Source organism: Sphaeramia orbicularis, chromosome 7 (genome assembly GCF_902148855.1).
Source record: "Sphaeramia orbicularis chromosome 7, fSphaOr1.1, whole genome shotgun sequence".
Taxonomy (NCBI): domain Eukaryota; kingdom Metazoa; phylum Chordata; class Actinopteri; order Kurtiformes; family Apogonidae; genus Sphaeramia; species Sphaeramia orbicularis.
Window position 1 is genome coordinate 20,525,519 of NC_043963.1, and position 26,017 is coordinate 20,551,535.

The window sequence follows — 26,017 nt, forward strand, 5'->3', positions numbered from 1 at the left end:
AGAGCGATGCACAGACAGAAACACAACCACTAGAACCTGGAAACTCACATTGGCTTCAATAAGAAAACGAGTGAAGCTGTTGAGGATCTGCTCCATCCGGTCTCCAGAGTCCTCCACCAACTCGGCCTCCAGCAGGTGGCGCTCCCCTTCTACATTAAACCACTGCTGCATCTATAGGGAAAAGAAGAGTTCAGTGTTTAGAGTCTGTGCACATGCTACACATACTTTCAGACGAGGAATTTAATGGCTACAACTTTTACTCAAGTGCAATTCATGATTTTCTCTTAGTTGCTGCTAGTTTTCCCTTTCTTCAATATTAAACTCTCACAAAAAAAATCATAGTTAATATCTTTACTCAACATTTATGTACTTCTTCTCCATTTTGTCACTCATCTGTTCAATGAGCAAAAACATACACAACGTATTAATATTTTCCACAGCTGCACATTATAATTAATCAACTGTTTCTCAAAATTGTTTAAAAACAACTAATGATTGTACTTCATTCAAATTATTAACTCCTTCATTTACCTCTATTACCTGTTATCATCACATGCAGTATTTTTTTAAAAGTAGATACTGTTTATCTGATGACTTTGAAAGTCAGTGAATATTAAGTACCTGTGAAAAGTGTCCTTCAATTTCTCTGAGTTGCAGCAGATAATCCAGATGTTCCAGTGACATGTTGGATCTCTGCACCAAGACATGAGTCTGTTCCTCCACATGGTTATAAAGGCTGGTGACTGAGTCCACCGCATCACTGCATGGAGTCGAAAAAGATACATTTACCGACTTATGTAAACACAAAAATGCATATAACAGGTGGTTTAGCCAAATACTGAAATGGAAGAAAACAGCAAACGTGACAGCAGAAGTATTAAAGCTACATTGCGATCACAGAAAAACAGTAAAATATGTCCTATCCTTATCAGCTTCATGCAATAACAAAATGACACAAAACTAGGTAATAAAGTAAATAAATAAATAAATAGACTACAATAATACATCAAATTTTTGTCTTGATATTTTATGAAAAAGCCTGCTATTTTTTGACTGATATAAAATCTTCCACATTTTTATATGGTTTGCATGTGTGATTCTAATGCATTCATGACTAGCATCATGTTGGGAAAGTCAGAAAAAAGCTCCAGAGTCCTGTTTGGGAATATTCTGATTAGTACACACTACATTAAACTTGGTTAAACTCTGGAATTCTCTTTATAATGAGCCGAAGGAATGTAAAAACACATTCCAACTGATGAAAGTGTATAAAGAAAGAGCAATGACATTATATGAACAGTTATAAGTTTTTACATTTTGCTTCAAATTTGTTTTTGCATTTTGTGACATATTTATTTACGTACTTATTCTGGTCTGGTATCGTAACCGTTTTGCATCATTTCATCAGGTATACATTTACCTATGTTTTGTTTTATACTACCTAGATATGTAGTTTTGCACGTGGTTTTGTATTCATTTTGTATCATCTTTGGATGTATTTTGTTTGGTTTGTCTGACTTTATACAGTACGACTTTATAGGGGTGTATAGCTAACCATTAAGGCTATTATTATTTAGAAGGGGGCAGGAAATATAAGATTTTCTTCATCCTGCTCCTTTTTGAGCATGGCTGTGTATATGTTTGTTCACCTGATTATTATTGAATGTCTGCTGATGAAATGCACAACCATGAATGAAATAAATTAAATAAAATGAAATTAAATACATTTTCAGACCTTTTTGACTCTCAACACTAATATGCCATGTTAAAAAATGAAAAAGACAAAAATTAGCACTGAAACTAATAAGAACTGAACTAAAACTAAGCATTTTTAAAGAATGAAAACTAAACTAGCATCTACTAAAAAACTCAAAATTAACCCTTTATCTGACCATTACAATACGAAAGATTTTTTTTTTATTTCTTTCCTACAAATCAGACTACTACTGTTTTAAATAATGAGCCTAAAATGTTACTATAATGGCAGAATATTATGTTGATGTTATGTGTTGGCACAGAGACAAACTGGGTACTCTTCTGCTTAAAGCATGAACACAGGTAACAAAGCTGTTGTGTTCAAACAAAACAGACATGACATTTACACTGTGTGTTTACCTCAGGTCTTCACTGTGGGGATATTTGAGGTCGCTCTCCTTTCTCAGTCGAGCCAACATGGCCCCGCCCTCCCTCTGCAGGCTGACCAATCGGATGTCTTCCAGAACATCCCTCATCAAAGTCCTCTGGTCCATAATGCACTGCTGCACAGTCTGTTAGACGGAGAGTTTTTGGAATTAATTTAGATTAAAAAAAAGGACTTGACTCACTTTAATGGTTTAGTAGAACAACTGCTATTTTATGAGGATTATCATAAAAAGACAGACACTTATAAAAAAACAGGGTCATTATACTAAAAGCACTGATAAAAAAAAAAATCAAGATAAAAATGTGTCCACTTTGAATACAACAATGATCAGTGACAATCAACAATAACGACATTTAATAATATCCTTTTAGTAATTTTAAATATAACAGATATGCACAATATTGGACATTTAATCAACAATAGTTTTATAATTTGATGCTGTATATTCTTTTGTCCCACCTTTCTCTGCTTCTAAAAGTAAGTAAAACCTGAACTAAACTAGTCAAGTCCTCATAATAAAGCACTTTTGACACAAAGTAAAACAAAACTGTAAAAGGAAATTATGATTAACCCTTTCATGCATAGTGGTCACCACAGTGGACAGCTGTTTAAAGGTGTTCTCTTGTATATTCATGGATTTTGTTGTTTTAGTTCCATATCAGCCAACACAGTGGACGTATATGCATCATCCCATACACTGTAATTCATACCACTGCTGTAACTTTGCTGTTCTAGATAAACCTGATCTGCAGTAACATGTCTGAGTTAAAAAAAAAAAAAAGCTAATTGTTATTAGACTGTAATTAACAGGTTTTTTTTTTTTGTTTTTTTTTTTAACAAAAAGTGTGTTTTTTGTGGGGTGGGGGGTTTGTTGCGTATTATCTCCATGCAGGTATATTAAAATGTGAGAAAACATCAGATTAACAGCACTAAAAATGTTTTTATTTCATAGTTTTCACACAGTATATCAGTAAATACATGTTTCTGTGCTTCTAAAATTAAACGCATGGTGTCCAGCTGAGTGGACATTTTCATAACTCCATGAAAAATAGGTTAATAAAAAAACAATTGCATTGTTTTTTTTTGTTTTTTTTCATGCCTAAAGAAGAATAAAAACACTCAGGAAAAAAAAATCTTGATTAAGGTTCTCATAATTCATGCTTGAAAGGGTTAAAAAAGCTATAATAAATATGAAACTACAATTGTAGTATTATTAAATTGTACTATATTATCTCTGTTAATAATAAAGATGGTGTTACTCTGTATACAGTGGCCAAAAACAGATTCAAAGAAAAAAAACAAGACAGTAAGCTACAAGTTTTTGGTTAAAATAAGAGGCAACAAAAACGCAGTGAAGGAGAGTGTAAAGGTGTGTTAAATACCTGAACAGTGTCCGTCCTCACAGGTTCCTCTAACCTACTGATGGCTCGAAGTAACAGACTGGACGCCTCATAAAGATCAGACACAAATGGGTAAAGTTTCTGCAGAATAAAACACATAGACATGAGTGAGTCATGAGAAGAACAACAAGCTCCAGATCAGAGGTAGAAAAAAAACACAGACATTTTACATGTTGAGGCGACGTTCTCACCTGGTTCAGCTCCATCCAGTCGCAGAGGCTCGGACACAGAGTCCCATCCAGGTGGGAGCTCAGCTGACCCACCTCCACCAGCTTCAACAGGGCTTTCATTGAAGTCAACACCTCAGTCTGATCACAGGGAATGCATCGATCAACATGTGGTTATAAGGTGTTAAATGGACAACAGTGTGAGGGTCTTTAACCTCCTGAGACCCAGGAAAGTGAACATTTTTAGCTTTTTTTATATTAAACAATTGTCTTGATTGGAAACTGCATAATGAAACTGTTTTTTTCAGATACATTTTTAAAAATTAATTAATTAATTAATTAATTTATTTATTTATTAATAGAATGTCCTTTGCAATGAACAGCATTTTTCAAGTAAAACTGTCAAACTTTTGTCCCTTACAGATGACAAAAATGCATTGCTGGGTCTCAAGAGGTTAAGTCACTGGGCAACAACAACAAAACATGTTCATCTGGTACTAGAGGAAATGAAAATAAGAACTCCAGTTTTACATCAGTTTGGGCTGTACTGTATTTTTCTTTTAATTATAAAAACCCATCTAAATTCTGATCACTTAGTTTTTTAATAGAACTAAAATGCAGGTGATAGTGGCTACATTTTGACTTGTGTATGATTCAAAATCCTGCTATTTGATGATTTCACTTTTGGGATTAGACTGCATCAAATCAAGTATTTCCTGGTGGCAAAATCATTGTTAAACAGGTTTTGTCTACTCTATACATTTATGTATGTTTTCAGAACTTTTAAGGAAAAACTACTAATACCATCCTGTGAAAATAGTCCTCCATAAGTAAAAATTCAGCCTTTAAAACCTCACTCTATAAAACTTAGTTAAAATATGTACTGGCATGTATCATCAGGTTAACTATACTTTTGCATTTACTGCTGTACATGATGAAAACACTACTTTACACAGTTGCAGTTAAAGCTGCAGTGATGCATTATATTCCATAATAATATTATCATGTGAGAACCACATACACATTTACAAACAAGTCCTAAATGGGTTTTAAACATTTTTAAATAACTAATTTGGCTGAGTTTATACACTAAATACATACACCACATTATTCAGTATATCACAAACATTTTAGAATCAACACATGGGAGATATGTGGTTTTCACAATCGGAAAAATAACTGCAGCTGTCACACAAATTTAGTGGAGTAAAAAGTATAATATCAGGCTCAGAAATGTACTGAATGTAAAGAATAAAAGGAAATCAAAGCACTTTTAAAATAAACTTGAGTAAAACTACTTTGTCTCATTACATCACTGCTTGTTTGCACTGTAATTTTATATTAAATATTGTGCAAATTTATGGCAACACAGCAAGAAAAAATCTGAGATTAAAGTAAGTAACAAACTTGAGTAACTTTTAATTTCTTTTGCATATGTAAAAAGTGATTAAACCTCACAGAAGCTGTTTTCCATAAAGAGCTTGTTTGGAGGGGTGAAAAAGCTGACCTGGATCCCTGGACACCTCTCTGGCCGATGGCTGTTCTCTTTATCCACCAGAAGCACCAAACTGTTCACGGCCTGGGGAGTCTGCTCCTGTAACAATTTAACACTCCATAAATTAACTATTGAGCCGATACATTATTCAAGAACTTGGCATTTTAGTCAGGATGTACTGTCTGTGAGGAGCCGTCATCCAACCTGACGCTAACACCCAGTGAACATTTAACTCTGACCTGTTTTCAGATGTACAACGGGAGATTTGTGTGCGTCTTACTTGAAGCGACATTAAGGCTTTATAGAGCTGTGGTTGAGGATTTGTCTTTCTTGCATCAAAGATCAGTGTCAGTCCGGCTTCTCTGATTTCTCTTCTAGAAAAAAAAAAAAAAAAACAGTAGACAACACACACTGGTCAGATGAATACTTTATTTCCCAGTAATGTCTATATCAGGGGTCCCAACATGTCTGGTTAATCACAGTGGTAATGGGGGTAGACTGTGTGCCCTCAAAAACAAAAAAAAACCTTTATAGTTGATCATTTATCCTACATATGGCATTTTATATTTGATTGACCTGTAGGGTGATGGTCTTTACTAACACAGGGGTCAGCACACTACTGCAAAACCCCATTAAGATAAGTGAAATAGCTAGGCTTCCAATTTACATTTACTAAAAAGTGTTTAAAAAGCAGCTAAAAAGGGCTAAGAGCTGGACCAAGTAAGAAACCCAAAACTGACCACTTCTATACAGAATGGGAGGAGGACTTTTTTCCACCATGTTATATTCAAAGTGCATTTATCTGATCTGTTAAATTATAATTGCTATTTCAAAGAAGGGAAATGTAGAGAGGCACTTTGAAACTGTTCAGAAAAACTACATCACTGATTTCCCTCCAAAAATGAACCGAGAAAGAGAAAGATGAGGGATCTAAAATTAATTAACAGTTAATCGGACAGCAGTCGTTATTCTCACTTGAAAATTATTGAGTTCACATAACATTTCACTATGATGCTCATGTGGGGTCTGTTTGAGGTTAGGACCAGCAGTTACTGTCCAGACTGTGCAATGACTCTATTCAGTCCAACTCAGAGTAAGGTACTGACCAGAAATGGATTTAACTGTATTGTGCTGTAAAGGTTCATGTAGTTATGTAAGGTACGCCTATTATATTGTATACATAAAGTAGACTCACATAAATAAACGCACAGTGGTGGAAAAAAGTTCTTGGACATTCTTAAAATAGATAAATTTAGCCTCAGCTATAATCTTGCGTATTGGCACATATTGTGTTTGTAACGGATATAGTTTCAGGACATCAAGTTGCTATGGCAACACAGTAGTTTATTAATCTGATCATTTTATTTTAGATTTTTTGAGTTAATTTTATTTTGCACATCATTTTTGAAATATCTGATTTGTTGTAAGTTAAGTCGTTTTGTTAAGTCAAATTAGTATTTTGCACTAAGTAAGTTCGTCCTGGTCAAAGTTCATGTATTGTCATGTAGCCCCCAACACGGAACCGAAGGAAAACACGGGAGGAAAGGACAGATCTGGCGGGTCCAAACAGAGAACATTACACCCCATCCCATTTTCTGTTGGTTATCTAGGCAAAAACGGTAATAACAACTTTTAATTTATGTTAACAGAAACTACTGTTGTGTAAGGATGATGTTTAAGTAAAACCTTGTCTACTTTTCTTGTTGTATTTAGTTTTCACGGTGTGCTATCGCACTATCTTCTGTGAAAAATAAACTTGCTGTGGACATCAGTACGAAGCGTGGACACATTCAATAACCAGCAGTTACAGTGTTTATTAGTTTTAACTGCCATAAAAGGCATTGATGTTCATTTTTGTAATTTTATGTTTGTTTACATGTTTTATTTATATAATGTATTTTTTCTAACTTTGTTTAATAGGTAGGAACTTTGTACACAGTCTGTGTTGCACAGGGACAATTTAGTTGTCGCAGCATTTTGAGACCATGAAGACCATGATGAGAGTTATACTTTTCTTTTTTCTTTTGTTCAGACAAGGTATAGTTTTTAGATGTTATACCTTGTCTGAACAAAAGAAAAAAGAAAAGTATAACTACATAAACAGAAGACAAAATGAACGTCATTAACCTTAACCATGATGAGAGGTTTTGCTCCGCTTGTGAGATAAAGTTTAAATTACTTCGATTTCCCTGAAGGGTTTTGTGTTTGCCGTTTTCACCCCCCCCCCCCTTGTTTTTGTGCAGCCAGCGATGGACATTTATTTATATTATATTGTGTTGCATATAATGGATTCAGTCAATGTGTATGTGTGTTTTATTGTGTACTTATGTGTGTGTTGCTTAGTTCGAGGGTGGATTTACCAGTGATAAACTCAGAAGAATAAATCTATCAGTAAATGAAGAACTTTGGCATGGTGTATTTCCTGGAGGGAGTGACATTAATATTCAGTGTTCCTTTGAAAAACACAAACTTCAAAATTGTAGTCTCAAATATTATCATGAAATATTTGTGGAAAACTCTTTTTTGTGTTTCAAAAGGTGTAGCTACATCAGACAGACACAAACAAATGCAAATAATTATTGTTAAGGGTCAAAACATGGTATTCGAAATCTCTCTGATTGGACATTTTAGAGACAATTTGACAGATTAGTGTTGCTAAATGACCCACATTTTTACTTTTAAATTAATTTTTACTTTAGTTGGATCATAAGGGATTATCCAAAACAAGGAGCTACTTTTATATTGAAATAAATGTTGGAATGGCAATCAATTAAAGTTTGCTCTCTGACGGGACATTACTGTGTTTGGACCCTTAACAAGAAAAAAATATAACTAAATTCTTGACAGTTTCAACCTGTCATGCTGTGGATATGTTTTATTATCTGCTGAAACATCCAGTTTTGACCTGGATGGAACAGAGCATGTGCAGATGTAAGCATGTGGGTTTGGAGAATGGAACAATACTTGGCAGAGTTCAATGACTTAAGAGTGATTCTTGATGCAATATGTCCTAAAACTTTTTCCCACCACTGCGTATTTGGGTATTTTTTAGAGTATGTAGATCATTTTGACTTGGTCATTTCAAATGTAGCTCTCAATCTGAAAAGCGTGGCCACCCCTGGTCTACACAGATGTTCTTACCTGGTGATGGAGTAGAAGTACAGCAGCACTTTAAACAGCTCCTGGCTTGTTATCGTTGATCTCCATCCCTCGTGGTCTCCATAGAGCTCAACTATTGCTCTGCCTGTTCTGTCTCTGCCTCCTGAGGAAAGAAGATCAGCGAGAATTTAAGTCCTGCCGACTGGTTGGAATATTTCCATAATCTCTACTAAATCCTGAAGTATCATCAGCTCAAAAAATGACAGGAGGAAGAACTTTGACTGTAGCATTTTACTACATACGAGGAGTTACGACCAAAATCTTCAGAAAAGCATCGACTTTGTTTTGCTGCTGCTCCTTGGATGTTATGTAGTTGATGCCTCTTTGTTGGTTTACAGGAATTCACAAAAACTACGGCACTCCTTTTCAAGAAACTTTGTAGAAGGGTAGGCTACAGATCAATAGACAAATCACTTACATTTAAATGAAGATAAATAGGCAGATTGAGGATTTCTTTTATGACTTTTAACACTTTCTTTCACCCTTCAGCTCCAGAAGAATTCAATAAAAAAGCTTTTGTTTTTATGCTTCTGTACAGTTTTTTTGGGGGGGGATAAGATAGGTTTCATGTTGTATTACTGGATAAAATATAAGGAAAGGGTAATCTGGTTCATAGGAGGTCATTTGTTGCAACAATTCTGCCACTTTACGTTTCCACTGCCTGTACCGTAGGTCCCAAAAAAACCCAGACAATCTGACTTTCTGCAATGATAACTTTAAAATTAATAAATCAATCAAAATGCAATTTCAGGGCATGAAACTATCACTTATTACCTACATCTTGCCGAAAACCCCATTCGATTTGCTTCAGTGGTCACGGAGAAATGGGGATCTTTGTAAAGCATGTCAGAAGTCCCTTCCCTCCAAGTTTTGTAAGGAGACGCGTTTCCTTTCTCTAAACTCCTCCCTTAACCTGTCAAAGAACCCATGACAATGCTTTACAAAGATCCACATTTCTCCGTGACCACTGAACCGAATTAAAAGGGGTTTTCTGCAAAATGTAGGTAAAAAGTAATAGTTTCATACCCTGAAATAGCATTTAGATTGATTAATTATTTTGAAAGTTATCAACGCGGAAAGTCCGATTGTAATTTTTTGGGGGAAATACAGTATTTTACCCCTGTGACATCAACAACAACCTTGACCTGCAACTATATACACACTGAAAATGTCAAGTTTTCACCAACACATACTATATGTCTTAATGTGAGGTTTACTGATTTCATTTTAATACCACGTCACTTCCTGTTACATCAAAACAACTAGTCCCACAGCACAATTTTGGCATTGTCACTCCATCCTGGGCTTAGAGCCATTTGAAATGACTATGATCCATTTAAAGAAATACAAACTAGCCAGAGTTTTTAACTTTGTTCTAGAATGATAGTGGATGGTGCCAGAACTATCTCCAGTACTAGTGCAGCTCTAAAAGAATGTGGGCTGAGTCCGAAGGAAAGGTTTCTGAGATGTATGAAGAGAGTAAACAATGCAGATATACAGAACTGTGCAAAAGTCTTATTCCACCTTTAACTTAGTTGTTTTTTCGAGGTTAAAATAACCAAATATATTTATTTATGACTGTCTTTTCTTCAGATATGACAAGAAAATACAGGAATATGTGCGCAGCCTTAAACGAGACACAAAAACAGAACTGAAAGGGTTCTAACTCAGTATTTAGTGTGACCCCTGACCCCATGATATGAAGCAGCACAAACAGTTAGAAACATCTGACATGTGTTGAATGAAACCTGGTATAAAACATCAGAAAATGAATGTAATAAATCTTGTATTTTCTGAACAAAAGGGTTAAAGACATGTTAAGTGGAGAGGCAGGTCACATTAAATACGACCACTGTGGTTCATAGAAGCTAGTTTTTCCCTTCAGCTTTTGTTTTTTCTGCTGTACATACTTCACATATATACAGATTGGATCTTAATGCAAACTGAGAGAGACATATGTGTGGTCATTAGAACTTTACTAAACCAACTAACCTAATGTTGGCCCAGTGCTGTATAAATAACACCAGGGAATTAAAAAAACACAACAGTACAGATGCAAAAGCTAAATGGATGAAGAGTAATATTTGTCTTTACTCTGAAAAATGAATATATTGTTGGTATATAAACTCAACAGCCAAACTAATATATCCCTCCCCTCAGCACTCTTTCACAAGTTTTATTCATGGATACACTTTGAGGGTGTGTGTCATCACTTTAGCACAAGCTAGCCCTTTTAAAAACAAAAAAATCAAAACAAAAAACTAAATATTACCAACCACACAGAAAAGAAATACCTGTGTTACTAACTGGCTAGAATAGTGGAATCTACAGAACCAGGACTGTACAGAGGCCATAATACATTTACAAACAGACTGACAGATTGATTCACCTGTGAGTGATGTTACTCCTTGATAGAGGGGGTGGGCTCTGGGGTCTGGGGAACCCAGGGGGAGGTGGTCTGGTCTGGGACGGGCAGATGGAGGGTTCTTCTGCATCACTACTGCTGGAGGTTGATCAGACTGAGGCTGGTTCTCCATCTGATGTCCATTTCTACTACCAGTTTGAGCAACATCTATAGACAATGGATGCATTTTATGGTAGTAAAAGTAAGGAAGACAGATATTCATTGAATGGTAAATCCTTAACCCATAAAGACCCAAACAGCAACTGGCAACCAAAACCATCTACTGATCTAAAATATTTAATAACTTCTGAACCATTCATCCTATCAATCCATGTAAACAATTGGTGTAAAATGCAGTTCATCATCTTTTCATGGTCATCACATACGACCCATTTGGACATTCAGAGGCTCCATACGGAGCGTGGAAACAAGTCATCTTCTACAACATTGATTCACCAGTAAAACCCATGAAGTTTAGTTAGTTACTTAGTTAATTAGTTTAGTTTTATTCCAAGCTCATAGAATCATCAGACAACAAAGAACCATACAACATGGTCAAACAATTTTTTTCAGCACTCGAAAAGGAGTGGGAAGAATTATGACTTGTTTCTGATATAATAATCCTCAACTTTAATCTAAGCTTCTATGAACATCTATATGATCAGTAAATTAAATACAAGAGCATGGTTTTCATTGAAAAAAAACCCCATAAAATACAGAGGATAATATTATAATAAATGGTGATAAATTATTTAAGAAAGGTTAAATCTAGAGAAAAAAATATTTGGGAACTGCCACAAAATTAACACTGGGTCTTTATAGGTAAAAGTTCAGTGTTAGAAGAATAAAATAACAAACAGTATGTAATTTACCTGGAATGACCAACTTCCTCCTGTTGATCTTTGGGGAAACCAGTCCGAAGGCTGTGCTGTTTTTACACTTAACCACATGCAGCTGAGGAATCTCTGCACAGGAGTCCATGGTTTCTCTTCTCCTAACCCTCTGACCTTCAACTATAACCACATCACACTTCTCTGAGGTGTCCACCACTGCTGTGGAAAGAGAGGAACACCTTCCATCTGACAAAACCGATTCCCTTCTGCTGAGTGGAGATGCAGGAGACACAACTGAATGAAGCCTGAAAGAGTTGGTTCTGTTTTGTAGCTGTTCACAAGCTTTGGCGGTGTTCATGTTCATCCCTGAAATTTCACCTGAACAAAACGGTAATCCATAAGGCTTGGTGGGGACCACATCTGACTGTTTAGATTCGTTTGAGCTAAACAGTGCATTTGCTCTCACTCCTGCTGGTGAACTTGTCCCGTTTACATGTAAATTGCCATGTGGTCTGGCGGAGTGTGTGTCCCTTGGTTCCCTAAGTGGCACAGTGGTCCTTTCAGTTATCTGAGAACTAGTAGCTCTGTAATCCATACAGGCAGCAGGGTCTCCTGGTTTCCAATATGGAACAGTGTTTATTTCCCCTGACTCCTTACAGATTGCGCCACTAACAGAGGAATCAGGCTGGTTTTGAATCCACGTTTCTTGGATGTGACACCACGGCTCTCCTGTATCGGTCTCTGTTTGCCAGTTCTTGCCCTCACACTGTGAAAAATCACCATCCTCCTCCAAAACCGCCAACATTTTCCCCCTGTCTTTCTCCTGTCCAAAAGCGACAGGGTTCTGGATCGCAGCCTGGTACGAGTCTCTGTAGCGACACCTCAACTCCTGAGCTCTGGAAAACTTCCCGCCTTGTTTCCTCTTCATGCATGGGGTACAGGGTTTCTCTGAGAACCGGAGAGTTCGGACGCATGGAGACGCATCAGTGGAGTCCTGAAGATGAGGCTGGGAATGCTGGAGGGCAGGTGGAGGTCCTGTTTCCCCTGATGTGTTAGGCTTCAATAATACAGGACTGTGTGTTGGTGGTTTTGTAAGTAACTGTGCATGTGTCTGAGGTGGTATCTGTGTGCATACCTGTCCTTGTGTTTGCATGTACGACTCCATATATGCATGAGGTTGCATTTGTAATTGCCTTTGTGGAACTCTTTGCATTTGTGCTTCGGTTTGTGTGTGTGGTTGCATTTCTAGTTTCTGTTGACCTCCAGATGCTGACTGCGCTCTCCCAAAAAGCATAGTTGCCTGCTGTATATCAATATATTCTCCTTCTGCACACCTTGTACTATTATTTTGGTCTGTTTGTTGACCTCTGCTTGTATCTTTGTGTTTATCTTCTATATTTTCATCAACAATCGGATCTCCACCCTTGCATTTATTCAGATGACTACTAGTGCTAGCAGGGGTGCATGTACCTGTACTACTCGTTTTAGTCTCTGCATTCGTATCCGGCCCAGTACAGCGGCTGTCCCATGTATTTGGAGAAACCCAGCCTATGGGCTTGGACTCTGCTTCAGGCTCTTTTAATTTAAACACCCTGGATGAAGAAGCAGTGCTAGTATCGACCAAACAAAGTGACACAGCGATGCCGTGCTTTGCCGGACAAATCCTTGTCTCCACAGAAAAGGAAGGTGCATGTGAAGATTTTTTGACAGAATTAGTTTGAGGTTGTGCAGATTCCTTTGAAGATGAGAGAGGAAGTGGGTGTTTTGATGAAGAAGTCTCAGGAAAATGAGGAAGAGGAAGTGGAGGTGGTAGAGGTGGATATGAAGAGGGAGTAGAGGCCATACTACTCCCAAAACGCTCCGGCACATCCACAAAATCAGGCACGGCCACCCGTTCCCATGGTAACCTCACCACGCCCTGCTCAGTGGCGAGCAGGCATCGGCTGAGGGGGGTCCCATGGCGACCCTGGTTGATCTCCTCCAACCAGTCACGGCTGAATATACACGGGTATGAGGTTTCGGGGATTGGGGTTTCCTCCACTACTTCCACTCGGAGCTCCTCCTCTTCCAAAAGGCTGCAAACCACGATGCGAGCTGATTGGTCGCAGAACGGTGCCACTTGGAGGTAAAAGTCACCGGGCTGGAGTTGCAGTGGGTCGATGGGAGCAAAGTGGATGACGACTTGGTCACGCAAACACAGCGGCCAGCCTTCACAGAGGAAAAGACCGTCCGAGTACTGAGACTGAAGAGGAAATGGACAGAAAACAGAGGGTTGGGGTTGGAGTCAGATTCAGAATATAGGGGTAACACTTTATAATAAGTACACACTATAAAGCATTAGTTAAGCATTAACAAATACTGAATTCATTAGTTATAAAGCATATTTCTGACATGAATACTCATTAGTATATGGTTTATAAGCACAGTTATAATGGTTTTACTAAACATTCATAATCATAATCATTCATGATTCAATCTTGCAGTTTGTTTTAATAATCCCATGCGCTGTGTATGTCCTTTGTTAGAATAATTGAGACTTTTGTGAGTCTTTAGGCATTGCCAACCTTTAAATCTCATTTGTAAATGCTTTAGATGGCATAGATAGCGCACACTTTAGATGAGCTCACACTATATACTTAATTATTGAGTAGTAAGTGCTTTATAACTACCTGAAATAATGAATTCCTGTGTTAATAACTGTTTATAGGACATCTATTGAAAAATAAATGTGTGAGTTTGTATAAAATACCCACTAACATATTCAGTAACCATTAGCACATGTCTGAATAGTGTATGTGTGAGCATAAATGCACATCATAACTGGTTTGTAAGTGATGCAATACTAAATTTTTAAATACTGAATCCATAATTTATAAAGTATGAAAATACAATCATTAAGCACATTGTAGATGAGCTTATTAATGATGAGTAAAACCATTATAACTGTGCTTATAAACCATATACTAATGAGTATTCATGTCAGAAATATGCTTTATAAATGATGAATTCAGTATTTGTTAATGCTTAACTAATATGCTTATTAGTGATGAGTAAAACCATTATAACTGTGCTTATAAACTAAATACTAATGAGTATTCATATCAGAAATATGCTTTATAAATGATGAATTCAGTATTTGTTAATGCTTAACTAATGCTTCATAATGTGTACTTATTATTCAGTGTTACCAATATAGGTCTAAAATCCACCAAGGAAAACAAATAAGAGCACACAAATATACATATATCTGTTTATCTTTACTGACATTATGATCAGTGGAAATTAACTAAATCTGACTGTTTACCACCTGAACCTAATTTTTTTTTTTTTTATAAGGGATGGAGTTTTTAATTACTTATTGATATTGATAATCCAGCCAATTTAATCTTTAAAGACCCAAACAGCTACTGATGACCAAAACCATCTACTGATCTAAAATGTTTAATACCTGTTGATCCATTAATTTCATCAATCCATGTAAATAATTGATGTAAAATACAGTTTGTCGTCTTTTCATGGTCATCAGATATGACCCATTTGGAAGTTCAGAGGCTCTGTACTGAATGTGCAAAAGACTGTTATCTTCTACAACATTCATTCACCAGTAAAATCTATAGAGTTTGATCAATGCTAGTGGATGGATACACTTGATTTATGCTCAGTTATTGATATATTTGTTGAAACCATCACTTTTTCTTCAGGTTTCTCTGTGTCTGATTTAATAACCTTTGGATTTACTCTGAGCTTTAATGAACATCAACATGATCAGCGGATTAAATATAAGACAATACCTTATTTACACTGAAAATACAGAGGATAATATTATAATAAATGGTGATAAATCACTTAAGATAGGTTAAATAGAGAGAAAAATATATTTGGGAACTGCCACCAAAGTAGCGTTGGGTCTAAATGGGTTAAAAATTAATCAAAGTGTGACATAGCTAACTCATGCTGTACAGCCTAGTCAAAATAATCATAATAATTTAAAAAAAACAAAACAAAACAGACCAACCAAGATTAGGTGAACTACATGTATACCATTTAATTTTGTTAAACACTTGAAACCATGCAAGTTCTGTCCAACCTGGTCTGAACATTTTGTGGTGTAATGAGGAGAAAGGCAACAATCGAGTTAAATAAAAGTAGCTGCAGTTTTTCATTAGATCCAGAGAAGAACCCACATTTTTTATTAGTGATAAATGTCTTAATTACTTATTGAGATCAATAATCCAGCTAATTGAAGATGATTAGTTAAAGTGTGACATTACAGCAAACATATACCCTATATATGCCCTACCTATTTTGTTAAACACTTGAAAAACTTCTTCAGACTTAACATATGCAGCACTCAGGCAGAAACAGTGTCATAAACCTTGGTTTTACGTCTGTATGATGTAAAACTTAAACCCACTACAACCCTTAATAAAAACTAGTTCACTCCAAGGTTAGAATAGTTTTGGATTTTTCATTATAGTTTAGTTTTATTTAGTTTTGACTTTTTTTTTCTCTAATTCAGTTAGTTTTAATTCGTTTTTAGAGCAGGTTTGCTAGTTTTTATTAGTTTCCATTTTTTTCTAAATGCTTAGTTTTAGTTTAGTTTTAGTTTTAATTTTAGTTTTGTCATATATTTTATCTTCTTTGCCGTCATATTCAAATAAATCCCATACAGGACTCTGCTTTCTCCCAACTTTAGTCTCCATGTTGCCAGGTAGAGAAGATGAGAAGACGACTCTAAACGACAAGTGACGAGAAGTGACGGATGGTTAAGTGTCGTATGGTGCCGCTAGCTAAAATTGCTAGAGCGAAATAAATTGATTTTGTATCAATCCTACATTGACAAAGATGAAAACGAAAGGAATTTTATCCATAATTTTTTTTCGTTTTAGTTAGTTTTGTAAGCACACAATACAGTTTCAGTTAGTTTTCATTTTTTCTTTTAATTATAGTTTTTATTTATTTCAGTTATCGAAAATGTTTTTTCAATTCTAATTTTCATCATTTCGTTAGTTTTCGTTAACGATAATAACCTTGTTTCACTCCTGACACTATCCACTCAAAAACCCAAAATGTTATGTTGTCTTTGCCTTTGTTGCACTGATGGATACATCTGGAGACTGTGTTGTTTACACAGTTGTTGTATCTCTTTAGGTTGGACTCAGTATCTCAGGACTTCGGCACTTCTTCTTACTGCAAATGCTTTTATGGCTGTGTAAAGTTTTCATCAACCACAACATTTTCTCTTATAATAATCCACCCTGACAGTATCTATTATACTCATTACATGTGAAGCTGTTTTCATAAAGACTTCATGTGACTTCTACCAGGTAAGTCCAAAACCTGCAGCTGCCTTGATTTGATCATTAAATATGTCCTCATTATGCCAGTTAAAGTTGGGACCATTATGTACAGAACATGCATGATGCAGCGATCTGGTTAATCTCAGAGGAGCCAACTGACACAAGCTCCAAGTTCCAACATTATTGTACTTACACATGCAGCCTGCTGCACAGTGTCCAAGATGTGCTTTGCTGGGACCAGGAAGTCCAGCAGGCACCGCAGAGCGTCGCCTTGATATCGACTTTCAATGATTTTAAAGAGCTGGCTGAGAAGAGTGGGTGCAGTGGCCTCAAAGGGTGGATACAGGACCGACAGCAGGTTCTGGATCGAGCCTTCCAGAGAGTCAAGGTTCTGAAATTAGAAAGAAGAAGGAGAGACTTGTTACGTGGACTTTCACTCCATCATCACGAACCTCCGTGTCGTGTCCACAAGTGATTTGCAGCTCTTGTCATTCCAGCCAAACACTTTTCATCTCTCTGGCATCTCACAGTAAATCTCATGGGCCTTGTTTTCAACCTCATGACCTGTCAAGAGAATAGCTAAATAAACATGAACACTACGTGCTGGTCATCATTAAACACAAAGCCAGCCAGTCTGACAGCAGATATCCAAGTAAACTGTGTGTCCCAAGGCTAGAGCCCTCTAGTTTATGGTTTCACGTTCCCTTTGACCTCATGGCCCGCTACCCACTTATAGGACCTGCTTTATTTAGCCCGGAAAAGGCCACAGCGGCAGACCTCGGGGGTTAATGTACTATATGTAAATGCATGGCTTGGGCTCCGAGGGGAGAGACTCTCCTACGCTTCTCTTCCCGAGGATGCATGAAATACCAGGCAGTAGGCAAGAGAAAGTACTGTAAAGAAGCAGGTGGTATGACCTCCAGAACACTTACACGATTTCTTCTTCTTTTTAAGTTTTTATGCTTGAGGTTGGGATACTTGGAAGACTATGATGAAGAGATTTGTCCAATTATGGCTAAAGAAAGTGAACGCAACCACATATTCATTGATCAGGCCAAGAGAAAAGAAAAGAGAAAAGAGGAAAGAGGAAAAAGCCAAGAGAAGAGATTGGAAAAAATGAGGAATTGTGTAACATTGCCTTGTTATATAATAAAAAAGTGAATGCCTTTCAAAATAACATAACTGTGTTGTGAAAAAGAAAATAAAGACCATCATCATTATCATGTGACCCACATGTATATGTACATATTCATATGTATATGGATATGTATATGTTTATTCATCTATTCATATGGATATGTATATGGATGTGTACACTGTTGCCCATAATGTTGGAAAAATTTTGTTTTCCACATTCCTCCTTTTATTCCTATTTAAATCAGTAATCACATTTGACCAGGTACAGTGATTACATAACTGTGTCCCAGTTTCACTATCAAAAATAAATCACATTGTCACAGTTATTTCATGACATTTTATTCCAATCTTATGGGCGACAACCATGTTGCATTTGTACATGTATATGTAATTTTGGTGAGCTATTCTGAAGAAGCAACATGTGAAACTATTCATTCCTCATTAAGTCACTGTGTTCTTCCAATGTGCCTTAATTGTTGTGTTATTGTTGTTTATTTTTATTAAAGATATTTCTGCAACCAGCCATTACCTGATTACCAACGATGCACCGAGAGCTTTATGTGTCTCTTACAAAGTATTATGCAGCTGAACAGCTCATTCCATAGAATCTAAATGGATCCCAGCTGTAGTTATGAAAGGAGGCAAACATGGATGGAAACAGATAAGGGTGTGTCGGGTTATGTCAGATCACATCTCCAGAGTTACAACTGGATCGCTGCCTCATAACCTCTACTGTCCTCTATGCAAGACATTCTTTGCACCTTTTGAAAGAACTGCACAACTGGAGAACTGTGTCTCATATTTTCTTCTTCTACACTCGCTATTTTGAGTAAATTCATTCAAACACACAGTTATAGCAAAATACAGTGCACTCTGAGAGCACATACTTAGAAATGAACAAATTAATCAGTTTGGTAAAAACTGGCAGAATCTGATTCTAATACTGGCTGATGGTTGAAATCATGTGTTGGAAGATGTATTTTTTTTACAATTAGTTTGATGCTCTGTTCCAGATTCATTGATTAATTTAGTTTAATTTGTTTTACAGTGATCCAAATATATATATTTTTTATCTATTACTTTAATTTTAAGTTTGGCAGTTATCCATTTTATAGTAAAGTGATGGGCAGTCAACTTGTGGTAATGTTAAATTTTTTTTAAGAGGTTGACCTGCAGCTTTTTGCAGCTTAAGTTTAACAGAGTTGTTTTGTAATGTTTCAGTCTTTTACTGTTTTACTCTGTAGAAAACAATTTAATTCCTTGATTTTTTTTTAAGGTGATGAAATTGAAATGTATTAAATATGTTTTAATGCTGATTATATTAACTCTGCTAATACCTCATCTTATTTAAATGTTTGACAGCAGACAATTCTCACCCTAAATGGTCGCCATCTTGATTATATAGAGGAACAAGAAAGACTAGCAAATAAAAAATGAAATGAAAGTAATGGCCAACAATCTTTAACTTTGTTGCTACTACATCACTACTGCAATAACACATGTTGGTGCAGATTCTGAGTTATTTCCACTTTGCATGCAAGAAGGATGCAAGCAAGTAAAAACAAAACAAACAAACAAAAAAAAATAAGATGCTCATTTTTACTCATTTCTCTGCAAACAAATTTTATGTGAAGTTTATTTATTTATTTATTTTGAGAATTTTAACCCCTTAACTGTCAGTTTTACAGACCAAAAATGCCAATATTAAAAGATGTCATAAAACTATTACCTATGAACACCAATTTCCTCTTGAATTGAGCTAAATCTATCTGTCATAACCATCACATATTAATCATTTTTCGGCAGTTTTAACTTTTTGCAGTTACTATCTGAATTGGTGTCTTAAAAACAAAAATCTAACACTCACTCACTTATTTTGATATATTTAGGATCAACAGTTGTTGTTTGTTGTTGGTGATAATTCCACGCCTGCTGTGATGATACAGAAAAAAAGAATGTTATTATGTTCAGTTATTAGATGATGAGAATGGGGGTGGGATTAAATAAGTTCTTCTTCTTCCCACTCCTTTTAAATGAATGATTTTTTTTTTTTTTTTTGGGGGGGGGGGGGGATTTTGAATTTGCTTGTATACTATAAATGCTCGAAATAAACAAATGAAATGAATGAATGAAATGAATGTTGAGATCATTATTTCTGTTTTGTTTTTGTTTTTTACCTAGTGTATGGTGTACACACAAAACTATATGGAAGTACTAACAAAATATCCAAGTAGGTCTTCAGACTAACACACTTTTCTGCTTTGTCTCTTTCTTTTTCTTGTTTTTGGCTTCCATCTGAGGCTGATTTCATTTTTTTTCCTCCCAAGCAACAACACCCTGTCCTCTCTCTGTCTCATCCCCTCACATTATCGTCTACAGCTGCTCCGCTCTCAGCCCCCACAGCTCCAGAAACATCGCTGTGACTCACAGATTTCTGGTCTTCTGCCACACCCCACTGGGACAAAAAGCACTAATGGTCAACATGATAACACTGGAGGAGGAAGTGGAGGAGGTCGGCGGTATTTGGTGTAAAAATGATGGGGAAGTAGAGCGGAGAGAGATGCAGACAGAGGTGTGAAATACAAACTCAGACGATCATCACTGTAATTTAATTCTATTCACAATCAAATGTTTTCTTATCACAAAGACAAATCTGCACTTTCTTCAATGAGACTAAAATGAGTTTTTTGACTGATTAATTAGATTTGAGCTTAACTGATGAATCATTGCAACTCTAAAGAAGAAGAAGAAGAAGGTCGGTATGTTGTTGAATGTTTCTAAAATGTATGTAATGTTCTTAAAACCACAATTACAGGGTGGGGAAGCAAAATTTACAATATTTTGAGGCAGGGATTGAAAGACAGTGTATGACCAATTAGTTTATTGAAAGTCATGAGAATTTATTTGCCACAAGAAAATTGACATAATAGAAAATGTTTTTATTCTATGTGTCCTCCTTCTTTCTCAATAACTGCCTTCACATGCTTCCTGAAACTTGTGCAAGTGTTTCTCAAATATTCAGGTGACAACTTCTCCCATTCTTCTTTAATAGTATCTTCCAGACTTTCTCGTAATAGTTTTGCTCATAGTCATTCTCTTCTTTACATTATAAACAGTCTTTATGGACACTCCAACTATTTTTGAAATCTCCTTTGGTGTGACAAGTGCATTCAGCAAATCACACACTCTTTGACGTTTGCTTTCCTGATTACTCATATGGGCAAAAGTTTCTGAAAAGGTATGGATAATAGTGTTAGGTATGATTATGACATCAATATATGTTTGGTTTCAAAACAATTGACGAAGTGCCTGCTGAGAAAAAACAACTAAATGTTCATTGTAAATTTTGCTTCCCCACCCTGTATAACTCAAGAGTACAGCCTTTAGACCAGTGTTTTTCAACCTTGGGGTCGCGACCTCACGTGGGGTCACCTGGAATTCAAATGGGGTCACCTGAAATTTCTAGTAATTGATAGAAATTAAAAATTCCGCTTAAAAAATGATTTAATGATTCAATATATATATATATATGTCATTATAATTAAAACACCACACACTTTTCCTAATAAAAATCGAGTTCAAATAAAATGCAGGACATAATATCTGAGAGGGCATATCTTGATTGACCCGATCATGTGACCATATATGTAGCTATGCTTCAACCTGCCCGGACACAGTCATAGTCAGAAAACCGGACCGAACAGAGTATATGTAGGTATATTATACATTATATAGCCTAAATATCATCTAAAATTAACATTTATTTGCAATATAGTACAGCAAACTATTACATGATCAAAAACAAATGAATTTTAGCAAAAAAATGTCTCCATTTTGAATGTCTGGGGTCGCCAGAAATTTGTGATGTCAAAATGGGGTCATGAGCCAAAAAAGGTTGGGAACCACTGCTTTAGACTAAAAGAATTAAAGATTTAACTTTTATTGTGATAACATATTTGGCTATATCACTCAGTCCCGGCACTGTTTATGAGGACTTGTGTTTGTATTTACACTATATGTCCGTTACTGACAGTATTTTTGCTCCATTTTTTGTTTTGGCTCACTCATTTGTCTAGCACTTAATACTGCTATTTTATATGTAATATAGTAATAACCTAATAATGGCTCATTTAGACACGTGTAGTCCAACTGCAGAAGAAGAGGAGTCATGCACTGCTATCAATGCATTAATAAAAATACTGTCTCTGTTCACTTTTTGTACCTTTTTTCTGACATAAATACAAATACGCTATATAGACAAAAGTATTGGGACTCTTTGAATTCAGGTGTTTCTTTGCTAACAGAGGGCTGGGCTACAAAATAGTAATGAGAAATGTCAAAATATAATTTTATATTGTGATACATTTCATTGAAATAAGCATTTTTATTTAGTTTTTGGGGTTAATTTGGGTTCCATTCCATCTTATATGCTTGGAAAATACTTCAGAGTTTGTTTTTACTTCATATTACTCAATGTGAACTTCTTTTTTTTTTTTTTTTTTTTGAATGTATGTATGTATGGATGGATGGATGGACAGGTTCTTCATCCTGATTTCTGAAATATTTGTCACATTCAGACCATAAATAATCATTTTAAAAACACAAGTAACCACTGGATAATCACTGACAACAGCTTTCATGAACATTTTTATCTTGTTAATCTTTACAATAAGTGGGAGTGGGAAGTCCTGCAAACCTACAGTTTTATGCGTCCAAACATTTGTGCTCATATAATGCACATAAAACCTTTTTATTATAATGAAAGAAACCAATAAAAGTTAGACACTCAATTGTAATGATTGTGAAGGATGTAAAAATATCAAATTTCTGTTTCTACCAGCTGTTTTTCATGTTTTTCAACTGAATGGTGCAACTGTTCCCCAAAATAACTGAAATTAAAGGGGTCATATTTAGCTACATCCACTTTTATTAGTCTTTGGTTCATTTATTTGTGTATTTGGACCCTAATAGTTCAAAAAGTTTGAATTTGAACCCTCCAGGTGCTGCAAAGGTATCTTTATATTCATTTTGGCAAAAATCAAGTGGATTTCTACAACCTATTTTAATTCCTGCTTAATTTGTTACGTTTTATAACTAGTTATGTCACTAAATTTGCACATAAAAGGGCAAGCCTTCCAACGAACATTTCTCCGAGTTGTTTGTCAGTAGGTTGTAGCCCATACTGAAAATATGTCCAAACTTCGAGCTGGTTTCCTAAAATGTTCAGTTGTTGGTTGAACGGAACAGAGTAGCACAGCCAACAACCTGGAGGGGGTGGGGTCATTTGCATTTAAAGGGCCAGCGCTCAGAACGACCTTTCTGGTGTCATTACTCAGAAATAGGGTTGAAGATGGACCTGTGGAGCATTTACAGTTTATGCAGACCACAGGGAAATGTTTTAAAATGCATAATTCCATTTAATAAAAAAAAAAAAAAAATCAGTCTTTTAAGTTAAATAATTGCAATAAGGTGATTATGTAACAGCTGCATCAGGAGTGAAAGCCATAAAAATGAGCAAAAACAATAAAGTTTCAGGCTGAAGGAAAGTGCACAGTCAGATGATGACAGTAGAAAGGACCCTGTTCACGTTACAAAGTATTGATTGTAGCCACTTTAAGTAGGAAAGGTTCCCTGGCAGTGATGATTCATTATAAATGAATAAATATACATGAGGTAGAGAGTCTTTGGAGCGCTCACAACAACAGTGAAATGTAAGTCTTAGTGTATTTACACTGCTGGTAATATGAGTCAGCTGTAAAAAGCACCACTCTTCACCAGTTACTGTACACCTGCTTACAGGGATCTATGCAGATACTGACCTGCTTACAAACATAGGGCTGTAAAACCGTAAATGCTTTAACTTTTTTTTTTTTCTGTGTTTTTTTTTCTCTTTTTTTTTGTTAACATGTTTATTATCTGCATGTCTGTCTTGGGTATGTGTTGAATGAGCAGCCTGTACAGATCTGTCTCTCTGCTCGGGCCAGTATTCTGTTGCTGTGGATTCACACGGCTCAATATAAACACCCAGATCTCTCTCACTCAGCCAGTGAAATAAACGACGATGCTCGCATTACTGTGGATAAGATGTCTCAGCGTGGGAGCTGGGGACAGTTTGAATATCTCTGTCCGGTATGATTATGAAACGAAAATAGTCTTTGCACATTCCAGATGTCATGGAGGTTCCTGCCTGAACAAGAACCAAATATTTAACAATGAAATACAGACTCTGGACATTCCAAAGGGACATTTTCCTCTAATATATTCTATCTTTAACAGGGACGTTACTGATTTTGGAATGTTTTTTGAGCACTTCGTTCTTTTAAGCCTCTGTAAAATCTAACAGAGTGACAAGAAATGTGAAAAGAGAGATGGAACGGATCCCTGACCGAATTTAAACTGGGCTTGTATGGATTACATACAGCATTACATATCATAAATTAACTAAGCGAGGCAACCATGGCAGACCCAACATATTTATGTGTCCTTCTGTGATTTATTTATTATGATTTATTTATTTATTTTCCTTACATGATATTTAATGCAGATGCACAGATTGTAAAATTCTAGCCTGATAACCATTTGCTTTTTTTTGGTTTTGTTGTTGTAGTTAAAAAAAAATCCTTCATTATCAAAAAAAAAAAGAAGAAAAAATATTCATTATATAAATAAAAATGGGCTAAATAAACTGTTTTAAAGTCTTTCAGCCCTTCATTGCATTATCTTTGAATGAGCACAAATCCAACCATACAAATTTATGAAAAAAACTCATAACACAGCAGATAAACATCAGCTAATGCAAGAGGTGAAATGAAGACGGATGTTGTATACTGATATATACATCCCTATATTTAAAGGCACAGTATGCAGTTTCACAAGCTAAACATCTCTCAATCAAAACAATAGCATGTAGCCATTCGCAGATGCAGCTTCACCCCTAAATATTACAGCCTTATCTGACAAATAATCATGTTGAATCAAAACCCTCTAGTGAAATATCTGCAAGCAACATTAAACAATAATATTAGCATAACACAGAGACATGATTCCAAATGAAATGTGTTGTTACAATGAAAAAATTAGGGTGTTTCTGTGATTTTAACCCTTTTAAGACTGCCATTATAACAGGCTGCCTCGGTGTCTTCATGTTTTCTTGTCAATAGAAGTGTCAGAAAATGTCTTGGTTGCCAATTCTTTTGCACATTTGTTTTCAGGACGAACTTAATTTTCAATATCTGGCCATTAATTATCATTATTATAAATAATTAATGCTTAAAACACTATGCTTTAGTAAAAAAGAAAAAAACAGACTTGAAGGATTTAGCATATTTATTATCAGAAACAACTGTAAATGTCCATGACGGAACATTTTGAGACTGCAAAAATACATTTTCAACTATTTTACAAAACATGCTTTTAGGTGTTGATTTTTTGGCCTGTTTGGAAGTCTCTGAAACAGTTCCTTTCTACTTGTAATAGAGTCCCACATTGCTGCTGTAAAGTGTTATATAGTGTCGGAAAGGTCGGGATCTTAGCTTTCCGATGGCGTTTGAATTTTGTGTTAGTGCAAACGGTTCAGGAATTACAATAATTTGAATGTTGTAAAGTGCAGAATGCAGCACCGGAGAGATAACTGCTGTTAAAGGGTTAATGTTATGCACTGTGTACAAATCAACACGATATGTAACATAGGCCTTGGTGCTTTAGTTAAATTAATGTAAATGTTGGATTTTGTGCATTTAAACAAAAAAACACAGCTTCAGTCCTGGTAAGCAAAGAACATACACACCCTTTGAATATATATTTTTTTAATTATTCATCACCATTTTTTCTTCATTGTAGTTAAATATATGATATGGTGGAATCTGTTGTGTGAAGTTTTACACTTTAGCCTGAAAAGGACCAGATGGTTTTTCTATGTCCTGATATGTAAAACTATAAGCTAAATTTTCTTTTTCTTAATTCTGTTGGTCATCTAGAAG

The 26,017-nt window shown here is 35.8% G+C and overlaps 1 protein-coding gene across 1 annotated transcript in view; it reads right to left on the reverse strand.

Moving 5' to 3' along the window:
• The window catches only part of LOC115421915 (uncharacterized), a 60,849-nt gene that overhangs the window by 19,600 nt on the left and 15,232 nt on the right, over positions 1–26,017 (reverse strand). Inside the window, exons 2-13 of the mRNA XM_030137921.1 lie at positions 17,095–17,292; positions 13,076–13,843; positions 11,641–13,027; positions 10,754–10,936; positions 8,347–8,467; positions 5,486–5,579; positions 5,218–5,304; positions 3,735–3,851; positions 3,526–3,624; positions 2,116–2,267; positions 622–760; positions 49–171 (exon numbers count right to left, since the gene is read on the reverse strand). Of these exons, the coding sequence (XP_029993781.1) occupies positions 49–171; positions 622–760; positions 2,116–2,267; positions 3,526–3,624; positions 3,735–3,851; positions 5,218–5,304; positions 5,486–5,579; positions 8,347–8,467; positions 10,754–10,936; positions 11,641–13,027; positions 13,076–13,843; positions 17,095–17,292 (3,468 nt within the window). The remainder of the gene's footprint in view (positions 1–48; positions 172–621; positions 761–2,115; positions 2,268–3,525; positions 3,625–3,734; positions 3,852–5,217; positions 5,305–5,485; positions 5,580–8,346; positions 8,468–10,753; positions 10,937–11,640; positions 13,028–13,075; positions 13,844–17,094; positions 17,293–26,017) is intronic.